We start from the raw sequence: 12,574 nt of genomic DNA on the forward strand, positions 1-12,574 counted from the left end.
GCGATACCACTCCTCCAGCTATATTCCACATAATATAAAATAAATTAGGAATTCAACGGTATACCAGCCTGGGAACTGAAGTGCAGAATCCAAACCGCTACCAGAGCACCCAAGAAGCCATCAAAGGGGTTGCACTCTCCAGCAAGTTTCATAAACTGAACTAGTTTTGAGTGGACTGACCCCTTTAACCTTGCTTCACTTACCAACCAGCCCTGCTGAGGATAAGAAAATGAATTAGCACCTGATAGCTATATGCTTACATTCTTAAGTTCAACTTCTGCCAAAGCTACCTGTGTATCAAATAAGCTATAGAGTTTTATTACATTACAGTGATATAAATATGTTATATTGTATGCATAAAGTGTACTTGAATAAAATATTTTAAAATATGGATTGCGTTGTTTTTTTCCACACTCTAATACCACTGATGCCTAGAATCTGGTGCTCTGATAAGTGCCACCACCAGGAGATGAGATTCAATCACCCATTGCTACTTTTGGCTGCAGTTGTTAATGATGTAATTAAAGCTAGCCACACACAGCTAGACTTCTCTTCTCCAGCCCGTGGGCAGAACGAGAGAAAACCAATGCATTCTCCATGCACGGTAAACAGCATGCATGGAGTCATCTCTGCTGCCGGCTATTGTATTCAGGAACAATGGAACAGGAACAAATGGATTCAAATTATCAGAAGATCTGTCAAATTGTGATGAAGCATAATGGCTCTGGCGAGGCCATTCTTGACATAATGGTGGTGTTCCTAAGACAAGGAGCCCAGAATTGAAGATTCACACTTATAACTCCAATGAGAGCCCCAAGCATAGTCTAAAAATTTTAAATAGTAGTTCACAAAAGGACAGGACAGACATGTTTGGGGAACTGAAAAGACCTCCCCCTTCCTCAGGGATTAAATCTTCAACCCATTTTTAAACCTACTTTTGTCAAGCTGGATAGTGCTTGACAGGCCAATCCATGACTTGATCGAGTAGTTCGAAGTGATAGTAAGTCAGGTTCCACTATGCCTTAAGCTCGCCATAGATGGCTCGAATTTTGGCGGTTTACTGTTGTCTGAAATTTGACCGGTTTATGGCCAACTTAGGGACCATGGAAACTGACTTACTTCTACTCTAAACTACTCAGCAATAACAGACTGAAAAGGAGGGGGCCGTGGGGCTGTGAACAAAGGAAACATTTGATTTAATTTTCGGAGAAGCCGATTTCAAGCATAAGACCCATATACGCATCAACTGCTATGGAAGAATGGAAGTCTTGCTATAATGGTATACTGCAAGGTAGTGGTTCTTACTGTAGTTTTATTTCAAATGTTGTAAACCAATGGAATAAGGTAATTAAGTCAAATAATACAACTATCAGACCTAAAGCCTGAATAAAAATTTTGGCTAAAACATTAAGCAGCAATACAAGGAAAACAGAAAAAACAGTGAAAACAGTGAAAAATACTCCAGGCCATGAACTTTCCCCACTAATACCAGTAACTTGACCAAGTGCCACCATTAAATCATGTTATCTGTAATAAAGGGAAGAATACAAGTTCACTCCAAACCACTGGTTGGCCAGGTCATTACCCCAGCCCCTTTGGCTGAGATCAGGTCACCAATAATGGCATTTCATCCAACATCTGGTTAGATGACTGGCACGAAGAATTTTTAGACTGCACCTCAGTCTTTAGTTTCAATGCTTTACTTAAGAGTCCTGTTCTTTTTTTAAGCCAAACTTTAAAGTGACACTAAACTCAGGAGTTAAATCTAAAAAATGCATTCAAGTACCTTACCTATTAATGATACTGGACCTTATTTGTGTATCACTCACCTGCAGATCCTCAAATCAGCTCTGAATTGGTGCTGACACTGTCCTTCCTTCTGGAGGGGGGCTACTTTTGTTCCCCATGGTCCTTGTCTGTGTTGTAAAGTCACCGCTCCAATCTCACTCCAGTGGACTACAATCTCATGTCTAGTTTACTAATTTGTGGCAAGACTGTAGTCCATCACTTGGAGTGAGTTTAGAGTGGTGACTACTTTACAACACACACAGGGACCATGGGGAACAAAAGTAGCCCCCCTCCAGAAGGAAGGACAGTGTCACCACCAATTCAGAGATGATTTGAGGATCTACAGCTGAGTGATACACAAATAATACATTTTTGTTAATAGTTAAGGTACGGAAATTTATTTTTAAGATTTAACTCCTGAGTTTAGTGTCACATTAAATCAGATTATAAGACCACAATAACACTAGTAACAATAATGGGAACAAATGTAAGAACAGATGACCAATTCTTGTATTAGTTGAAAAATCTCACTAGATATTAATAAATAAGTGGGTAGCGGTGAACAGGAGGTTTCCTGTGGGTTTATGACCACATTGCAGGTCCATGCTTTTAATATTCATGAAGAATATGTTGGCCTGGAATTCAGGAGGATTTACTGGCTGTTTAATATACAGATTAGAGATGTGACATGATGTATTCATTCATTACTCAGGAAACAGCTCATCATTCAGGCATCAGGAAAGGAAGGTATCATGTGTATGCAATGAACAAATATGGATATTTTATAGCTATGAAATGTGCAAACAAGTTTTTGTTGCATTAAGGTTATGACGGTATTGACCAGTGCCACTATCAGTACAAAGGTATGGGTTTTTTTTGTTTTTTTTTAATAGTCCAAGAAAAAGAGTTATCCAGTGTGCAAAAATACAGTCAAACTATAGGTTGGTAATCATGAAAATAAGATATGTGGATCCAATGTAAAATTCTTCTAGGGCACCATATACAACTTGCGGCTCGTGGGGAAAAAGCAGCCTGGAGAAAACACCAGTCTGAAGGCAAAACAAGCAGGGCAGAGGATGGGCCAATATACCTTGGCAATATCTTCAGTGGTGATACAATCAATCAATAAATGCGCTCACAACTAAAAATTTAACACTCACTAATCTGTGGGCTCCACGTTTAAGCTCTTTTATGGTAAAATGTGTTACAACGGAGCAGACCAAAAGAACTGGGGACTGCTGTTTTGGAGCTAATAAAGTTGATTTTACTGAAGTGATGCCATTTGTTTTTTAGCTGTTTAGGACCAAAAGAAAAGTGGCTCAGAAATGTTACCTATGCCCACTGCAGGATACCTCCTAGTGGTGGCCAGTGGCAGGGATAAAAGTGGAAATGTGTCCGGGTTACTGGGATTAGCTCTGCGGAATTTACAAGCCCTGCTTGTATTCCCATTATTTTTTGAGTAAGCTAGCATAATGATGATGTACAAAGTGTAGGAAACCCTACCAGTTGATTAAAAATAAGTTTTGCTGAAAATGTCCACAGTTTAAAGACGGTTTATTGTGTCTTTCATGTCAGCACTGCCTTACGGAAAATGCCCAGTAAAGCGTACATAAGAAAATAATAGTTCAGTCATGCAGGCAGTGGGAGACGGGTACAATGCATCAAAACATTGGAGAAGAGCGGTACATTCTCCAGCATCCCTAAGATTACCCACGAATGCAATAGGATGGCATAGGATGACTGCTGTAATACAGAGGCAAATGCCCAACAGCTGACAACTGTCATAGACAAGGCTCCGAAACAGCACTGGAGGTCTGCCATTGCCTGATATCCAAATGTGGTGCCTATTCTGGGGCCGAGTACATTTGTGTAACATCACACACAGTGTCCTGCCTGTTCTACAACTAGCACTGCTTCTGGAGGTAAACCAATGGCAGTATCTAGTGATGGATGGGAACCATAGCTGTGGCTGATATCAAATACTAAGATAGGTTCCCTATAATAAGAATCTATTACTTTAGATAACAGACTGGTCTTAGATACAAAGTGGATACAGAGAGATTACCTAATCAGGTAAGGTAACATTTTGTTAAACTTTTTTTTGTACTTTGACATATTTCAAAGATAAATGCCTAGGCATCTGCAATCTATTAACATCCTCAGGAATGGGTCCCGTGCCATGAAAAAAATATGTATTCTTATAGCTGAGAACTAGGACTACACACCTCTGCGCTTTCCTAGTTCTCCGACTGTTTGTGACAGCTCCTCACCTTCCCCTAGTGATCAGAAACCATTCAGTGCAGTTCCTAATGATGTTATCACCATGACAGCCAATTATGGTGAATCAAATGCAGACAGCCTGCAGATGCCACTTGGCAGGGAGGGTGAGTATTGATAAATGTATGCCTAATGTTCCGACCATAGCAGGGGGCATATTTGATGGTCTTTATTTGCACCCTAATACAGAGCAAAGACTTTTCAGTGATGGCATGTTGGACCTTTTTTATTTGCACCCGAATACAGAACAAAGTCACGGAGAACTTACCGTTTTGTTACACCCTGAATTTATATACAGCAGTTTTAATTAAACTTCAATTGGGCTTTAATGAAAAAAAACATTAGGACCCTTTCACACGAGCAGCGTCCGTTCCAGTCATCAGGGGATGCATGCACAGAGCAGTACTGAATGGACCCATGTTAGGTCTATAGGCAGTCTGATGTAAGCAGGCACACGATTACCTCCGATCCATCTTATTCATGTCTGCCAAACAGAACTCTATTCCATGTTTTTTGGGGGGACCTAGACGGACTTGGAGGCAGTTGGATGCACACTTAGATTCGACTACCCATACACCAAACATGGGTCTGGATTGTTATGATGGAGAAAAAAAAATGTCCTTTTATATCCAGGCTCCCCATAGCATAACACTGAACTTCCGATCAGGTACAGGTAAAGGGAGCCTTCGTTTTTTTTTGTATCTAATTAAATCCTTATATGGCTTTGAAAAAAATAATTTAGGAAGGCAAACTGGCCAAAGAGTTATTATATTAATTTAAAGGACGCATGTTGATGTTGCTCAATTTGGTCTGGGCATCTACACTACAATGACCTCTAGTCATGAGCAGGGTTAAGCAGCACTACCTTTGAGTCTTAAACATAACCCCTATCCTCCCTTCAACTGTCAAATGCATGGGAATCTGCTGCCCACTGTGGCATTTGGCAGGACCCGCACTTCAATACTGCTATTAACTTAGGCACTTAAAACAAGTCTTATTTATGTAAAATACACTTTAAATTCTGTTAGACTAAAGGCTGTTACTCTGTTGAATAAAATACCTTTTTTTTAAATTTGTATTTCAGAAATGATCAGTGGAGTTACCAGAGAAAAGATGTATGAATCACAAAACAACTGACTGCGGGTGTATACCTGTAAAACCTGCAAGGAGACCCAGCTGTAAACAGATATACTATGTTCTAGGAACACAAATGTCACAACTCTTCATCCATATTCAACTAGTGACACATGAGAAATACTTCATATATGTAAAGGCCCCCATCTCAGTAGTAACTGGCGTATTGATCTAATACCTATTAATTAGTTTATGTACACTATATAAAATGCATCCGACCGTCCTCACCTTCCAACAGATCTGTGGAACCCGAATATACATCAGGAGCACCGCTAAACTCAAGCAATGGCTTCAGGTATATCTCAATGCAACTCTTAGTGTGTCTAATGCCAATTTTTTTTTATATAGCGATCATCGTCACCGCAACTTAGTGTGGGGGAAAATCCTACATTTTGATTGTCCCCTGAACAGAAATAGAGGGAAATCTTCCAATAAAACTCTTGCGTCAGTGACAACAGTCTAAAGGTGCATTTACCTCACTTTGAAAAGATTTCCGCATTTCCTGTTTTGGCTCAGAGACTGAAAGTGATGGGAAATCTCTCCAATGGGACACTGGCAGCAAAAAACAACAATAGGGCATTCTGCCACTCACTGCTCTAACCAAAGCTAGAAAAAAAACGTTGGCTTTAGATATTCCTTAACTTCGTTTTAAAGGTAAACTTAGAACGATCGAAAAAGTCAGGGTTTCTGTAACTAAACTATTTAGTCAAGGAAGATTTTTTTTCTAACATTTCCTAGTGCTTTGGAAAATTTAATGTGTTGTTATCAACCGTAGTTTTCTGTATTCTCCTAATAATACATGTGGAATATAGACAGTACCAGGATAATAAAGCTCACACATTTGATCTGAGGAAGTCCAGTTTATTTAACCAGCTTCTACAAGCTAAAGCTGACCTACCTCTTTCTATCCATCTCTCTTTTCAGGGTTGTGCTCATCTCTCATACTCTTGGTCATAATATGTCTTCAAAGTCCACCAGGGTTCAATGCCTTCCCGCAAATGTCTCTTTCCAACCTCTTCACAAACGCTGTCATCCGAGCTCAGCACCTTCACCAGATGGTTGCAGACACCTACAGAGACTATGTAAGTACCATCATTTTAAAATTAAGACATGGAAAATTGTACCTGTTATAAGTGGTTGTTGATTGGTTTACTCACCCACTGAATTCTCAGGTATCTTAGGGGCTCCATTTGCAAAATCTCCTCTTTGGAATTCCTGTCTCACATCACTTTTTTGCCGCAGCAGAAGCAGTCTCACTCTGATTGTTATGTTCCCTGTAATGCAAATTTAAAGAGAACTCCAACATGTAGACATAGAGCCCTTATAATGGTGTTAAACAGGTGCATAGGATATGGGAACACATGTGCCGAGATCCCCCCCAGAGTCCCCAATAGGTAGATATGATGCTGGAGGATGATTCAATACATTAGAATCTAACTAAGATGGAAATTACTCTTGTAAATGGACAGAGAATAATCTTTGCATGTTCTTGAAAGACACTGATATTAGTCTCTAATGTTTCCCGTTTAGACATTTGTAGCTGCTATGAAAGTTATTTTAGGAAAAAATATAATCCCACAAAATACAGCACCATACAAAGACCAGCAAACCTTCTATTTTCTTTTTAAGTCCATTATAATGGTACATGTTATGTATAAAAAAAACAACAATTTCATTTGAAACATGCATATGTCCAACTTTACTACCCTGTTCTGAATCAGTTTATCAGGGACAGCAAATAATTAATGATGACTTGGCTAAACTAAAGTGTATATATACCCAAACCTTTTTTTGTATTCTATTGTAGAATGGGGAAAGTGTAGAACTCCTGTCAGATGTTACTGCTATCTGGGGCTCTGCTAGATAGACTTCCCCTCACCTTTTGTTCTGGGTACAAACTTTTACCATACAGGAAGTTAGGGAAATCTGCAATAGGAAAACAGACTATAAAAAGCTGACAGAGGCTGCAGCATTCCTCTAATTAAAAGTAGAATTAAGCCCTTTTTTTTGCATATATCTACTAATAGCAAGCAGTAGACATATGCAAAAACATTTAAAAAATAAAAAAGTAACAAAACAGGTTACGATCTGAAGATTATAGAGCGTTCGTGAAGGATCATGGGGCAGGTGCATGCGCAGTAGAGATCTTTGGCCTGGAGAAGAGAAGAGACAGACACCGTGGGACACAGAAGACTCAGCAGTCAGCACTGGATAAGAGACCGGCACCAGCGCTGGAGGGACTTCTGAAAACTACTGGAAGGAAGAAGATGATCAGATCAGGAGACATCATTTAGGGTAAGTCCTTAAAGCAGCATTGGGTGGGCACTTTAATGTCACTTTAATTGTGTTACTGTTAGAGAGACTTTTTTTCTCATTTCCTATTCTGGGTACAGAATGGAGAAAGAATCTCTCCAACAAGCAGTTAACCTGACATGAGCTCTAAACCTTCCCTACTTTATCTAAAACTAAAAATATGTTGGCTATTGGCACTGCCCATATTGCTGTAGAACAATCAGAAAAGGGAGTCACCATGTCTCACTTCTAGAAAGTTCTCCTAAATCCTTGAAAGAACTTATCTTTCTGCCGTTTCCCATCTTTTCAATATATTCCATAATGTAGTTCTGGCCTGCTAGGTTGTGATGTCACTGGGACTGCAGCTTGTCCTATGACATCAAGGCTCTGGTCAAATATAAGGAAGAAGTTTTTGGTTTTTTTAATTACTGTTATTTAGCTCTCGTTCCCAAAGGCTCCATCAATTTTACTAGTGATCTACAAATACTCAGCACTCAGTAACTCAACTCAAACGCTCATCATGGTAATTTCACATGCTTTTAGGAGTCTAGAGGTAATATAGCTATGATTGAAGAAACTACTAGTGCATCCAGAAAAGTCTCCAGATATGCATTTGGTCCAACTTCAATCCCTGGTGGTCTTCCACCTTTTTTTTTTTTTTTTTTTTCCCCAGGTTTCTCTACTAGCCTATTGAAGGGCAGGAATAGGCTGTTAATACCCGATTCTTTTCTACATTCTCAAAAAAAGAAAAAGAAAAATCACACCAAGTTCTCTTAATTTAGTGCTGGATGGAATGAAGTGGGTGTACGCTACGCCTCTACAGCTAAAAAGATGGAGCACTGTGAAGTCTCTGGCTGTTCGTGTTAATGTTGCCTGTCCTGTAGCCTGATAAAAACCTGTCACCTGTTCTCTTTCAGGAAAAAACATATGTACCCGAAGATCAGAGATTTTCAAACAAGCACTCATACTCAGTGTATTGCTACTCAGAAACCATCCCGGCACCAACAGACAAGGACAATACTCACCAGAAATCAGTAAGTATAAACAGGAGGAGAGACTAAGGCCTCCACTATATATGCTGCAAATGACAAAACACTGTTTTATAGTTAAAATTACTTATGTTTTTCTTCCAACACCTTGTGGGAAGTGTCCTCTCAAAGGGTTTTTATCAGAAGGGGGGATTTGACACAAGCCTTGCATGATAATATGCAGGAATACAGTGCACATACATCATCAGTAGGGATGAGTGTACTGATTCTGGCTAAATAGATTTTGCAGCTAAATTAAGGACGCCGAAATGTCCTCAAATAAAAATCTACTTCTTTTGTTAAATTCCTTATTATTTGTATTTGTCTTTTTTATATATTTGATATATAAATATATGGTCAGCACAGTGGCCTAGTGGTTAGTACTTCTGCCTTGTAGCATTGGGGTCCCTGGTTCAGTCAGGACACTCTCTGCAAGGAGTTTGCATGTTCTCCCTGTGCATGCGTGGGTTTCCTCCCACACCCCTGGAAGTTTAATTGGCTCCTGTCTAAATCAGCCCTAGTATGTGTATGTGAGATAGTAACCTTAGATTGTAAGCTCCTTGGGGGCAGGGACTGATGTGAATGTGCAGTATGTAAAGTGCTGCATAAATACCTGTAATTAATAATACTTGAATGGTTTTTCTGCACTATTGCCTTCAAGTTTTTTAGTTTCCATTTCTTTTCTTTGCTGTCTATATTTTATTTCTCCGATTTAAACATAAGGGACTATTTCTTGCCAGTTTACGGATTAACCTTCAGATGCTCCTTAAAGTCCATTGTACACTTAATTTTGCCATCCCTATTGACGCTAATGCATTTTGTTAAAATATCAGAATTTCACCCAAATCTACCACTCTTTTCAGAAATTTTGAGGAAATGAAAACGCTTAATTTTGCTCATCCCCCATCACCAGCACACTGTTTATGAAATATAATTTAACAGGCATTGTCATCACCAAAGTTTTTCTTTAAAGGGTTATTCAACCCTCAGCAGTTTTTGCATATATCTAGTGCTAGCAAGCAGTAGATATATGCAAAAACATTTAAAAAAAAGAGGAGTTTAAAAAGGGTTGAAACTTACCTGTGTCTTTGCCGTGCGCTCCCGTCCGAACATCTGAAAGGTCTCGGGTGGCCACAAAGGATCTTGGGGTGGGCACATGCGCACTTCAGATGTTCGGCCGGGAGACGAGAAGAGACACCAGGTAAGTCTATGGAGCAGAGTGCAGCCGCACAGACTCTGTGGGGCATCAGAGAAGGACGACAGAGGAGTCAGCGCTGGATGGGAGACCCGCACCAGCGCTGGAGGGACAGCTAAAAACTACAGCAAAGAAGATGATGGAATAAAGAGACATCATTTAAGGTAAGTCCCTACAGCAGGATTGGGAAGGGGCAAAAAAAAGTTTGACTTTAATGCCACTTTAAGGTATTCTCAGCAATATGACAAGGCTTTTTTTTTTTTAAATTAAATCACGATAGGCACAAGCTTACTGTATATGGAGAACAGCTTTGTATATTGATTCAAGTAAAATGCTCTAGGGTATATAAATAGCTCTAATAAATATTTTCCAATAATTCTGCTAAATCTGTCTCTTAATGATGTTGCTGGTAACATGCTCACCTCCCCACAGGATATGGACCTCCTCCGCTTCGCGCTCACGCTCATGCAGTCATGGATGACCCCAGTCCAAATCCTCAACAGAGTCTTCGCAAACAACCAGGTGTTCGGGAATATTGACAGAGTCTACGACAGACTGAGGGACCTCGAGGAAGGAGTACACATTCTCATAAGAGTGAGTATCTTGTATATCCTCATACCTCATTAACAGATGTAAAATGACAGCAACCCTAAATTAGAAGCAGCCATATAGAAAACAGCTGTGTATATAAAAAGAAAATAGTATGTATTTATGTGTGTGTGTATATATATATATATATATATATATATATAAATAAAACATTTTCCCACCATGTCAGACATGCAGGGCGGGTGAGCGTAGGGGGACATATGGCCGCGTAGTTCCATAGAGAAGGGCAGGGGCAAACTAATCAGACGCAGCACCTGTCCTTCCCGGGAGCTGCTCAATACGGCCCTGCACACAGCACGGAGCTGTACGTGGCGGCCGATTACAGTGTGAATGAGGCCTAAGATTTATCTGAGATTTTAGGAACAAGCCATCAAAATTATATATAATTTTAAATATTTATTTATCGTGTGTAAGTCTGGTCTCACATACACACTGTCATTTGATCATACAGTCTACTTAATTGAGGTTAACATAGGTGTTCCTATAAGCTGGTGTCACATATACCCACTAAGAATATGTTGCAAAAAGCACCTTAGATGCCCACTTGATAATAAATATGCGACAGTATAAAAGAGGGTGGCATCTGGCCCAAAAAGGTTCAATAGTCCACCTTTGTGTATTTATCACATTGTGGGGCTCATGATATGGTGAAGTATAATTTTATATTACCATTAATACAAACACCTGTACTTTATTTATATCCATTATCCAAATAGTATTATAAATAAAAGGAACAAAGATAAAACACTTAAAAAGCTACTCAGGCTTATAAGAAGTGAAACAAAGTAAGGTCTTGTGTTCTATATATCTCCAGTTACCTGGTGGCAGATCTTTAAAAATCACTCTAGGTACAAGGTTTTTCTTTTACTGCTGTAGATGCATTCCCATTTTTTATTTATTGTTACTTAACTTCCTCTAGTAGCAAATACATTCTCTTCTGTTGCCTCTATGCTATAATCACAGGAGCCAACAAGGTCTTAATTACTGGAGCTGGGATCAAAGCAGGTGCCCTCTTGAATCCCTCCTCCTGACTTTGGTTAATGTCCTGCTCTGATTCACTGGATAGGGGGAGTTGTATTAGAAGTGTTGATAACCGATCTCCAGCGCATCCAATGCAGGTGAAATAGCATTGTACCCTGCAAGGACTAGCAGGTATGTACTATATGAATGAATGAGCTTTGGGGAAATGTCAGGTGGCAATTACATTTAATAGCAATTGCATTGTTTACATACGGATTTGCAGTTAGCCTATATTGATATTGTAACTCTTAACATTAGGGATGCAGCAATACCAAGCACTGTACTCGATGCAAGTACAAATACTTTTAGAGCTCCAGGACTAGACCAGAGAAAAATTCAAAAGTTAGGAGGCAGCTGTCATTTGTAAGGAGCACACTGAGCTCCGGGGATTTGTACATCTGTTTTAATGTATGATTTGTTTTTATAAATATATATAAGTGATGCACAGATACCATTTTTGCAAGTACAAGTACTGATACTTGCCCAAGTACTCACAGATACAAGTACTGATACATTTTTGTTTATTGTCATGTGACAGTTTTTTTAAAAACAATACAGACTAATGATTTCAGGACAGTGGTGGGGCGCCAGAGCTAAGTCCCAGATGCAACCCTGGTAGTTCTCATGAAAATACCAAGTATCGGCACTGGTATCTGTGCATCCCTACTTAATATTTTCCGTACTGGATAAAACAAGTGACTGTACAATCAAAATAAATATACACAGCGCCTTAAAAGTTGTGAATTGTCAGAAAGGTGTAATCGGGCCTTAACTAACACGTACCTTTTTATCCCCAGGAGCTGGATGATGGAAACGTCCGTAACTATGGTCTGCTGACTTTCACATATGATAAGTTTGATGTCAACCTGCGCAGCGAAGAAGGCCGCGCAAAGAATTACGGTCTTCTGTCCTGCTTCAAGAAAGACATGCATAAAGTAGAGACCTACCTGAAGGTCATGAAGTGCCGGAGATTTGTGGAGAGCAACTGCACCTTTTAACTAACAATCAGGAAATTGAAATATTCTCCATAGTCCCCCCCCCATCTCCCTACCTCTTGCAGACACGTGCTGCAATTTTATATCTTCAGGAGGTAGGGAATCTAATAATATTATATACATTCCTGACCAATGCACAGTTTTTGCAGATGTAATTTTGCTTTGTGCTTTTCATGTCTTTGTACGTTCTTACAAAAAACAAACCCATCAATAAAATATAGAAGGCATTTACACGA

The 12,574-nt window shown here is 39.5% G+C and overlaps 1 protein-coding gene across 1 annotated transcript; it reads left to right on the forward strand.

Annotated features, from left to right (window-relative positions):
* Positions 1-5,443: 5,443 nt before the first annotated feature.
* On the forward strand, positions 5,444-12,574 carry LOC108790547 (somatotropin). Its single transcript, XM_018560835.1, has 5 exons — positions 5,444-5,494; positions 6,124-6,281; positions 8,409-8,525; positions 10,147-10,308; positions 12,141-12,574. The coding sequence occupies exons 1-5, from the start codon at positions 5,485-5,487 to the stop codon at positions 12,339-12,341; spliced, it is 648 nt and encodes a 215-aa protein (XP_018416337.1). The 5' UTR covers positions 5,444-5,484; the 3' UTR covers positions 12,342-12,574.

The sequence above is a fragment of the Nanorana parkeri genome, unplaced genomic scaffold (genome assembly GCF_000935625.1).
Source record: "Nanorana parkeri isolate BGI_ZX_2015 unplaced genomic scaffold, ASM93562v1 scaffold480, whole genome shotgun sequence".
Taxonomy (NCBI): Eukaryota; Metazoa; Chordata; class Amphibia; order Anura; family Dicroglossidae; genus Nanorana; species Nanorana parkeri.

Coding starts and splice junctions, on each gene's coding strand:
- LOC108790547 (XM_018560835.1), top strand. Junction 6,282..8,408: donor CAGACACCTACAGAGACTAT/GTAAGTACCATC, acceptor GTTCTCTTTCAG/GAAAAAACATATGTACCCGA. Junction 10,309..12,140: donor GAGTACACATTCTCATAAGA/GTGAGTATCTTG, acceptor TTTTATCCCCAG/GAGCTGGATGATGGAAACGT.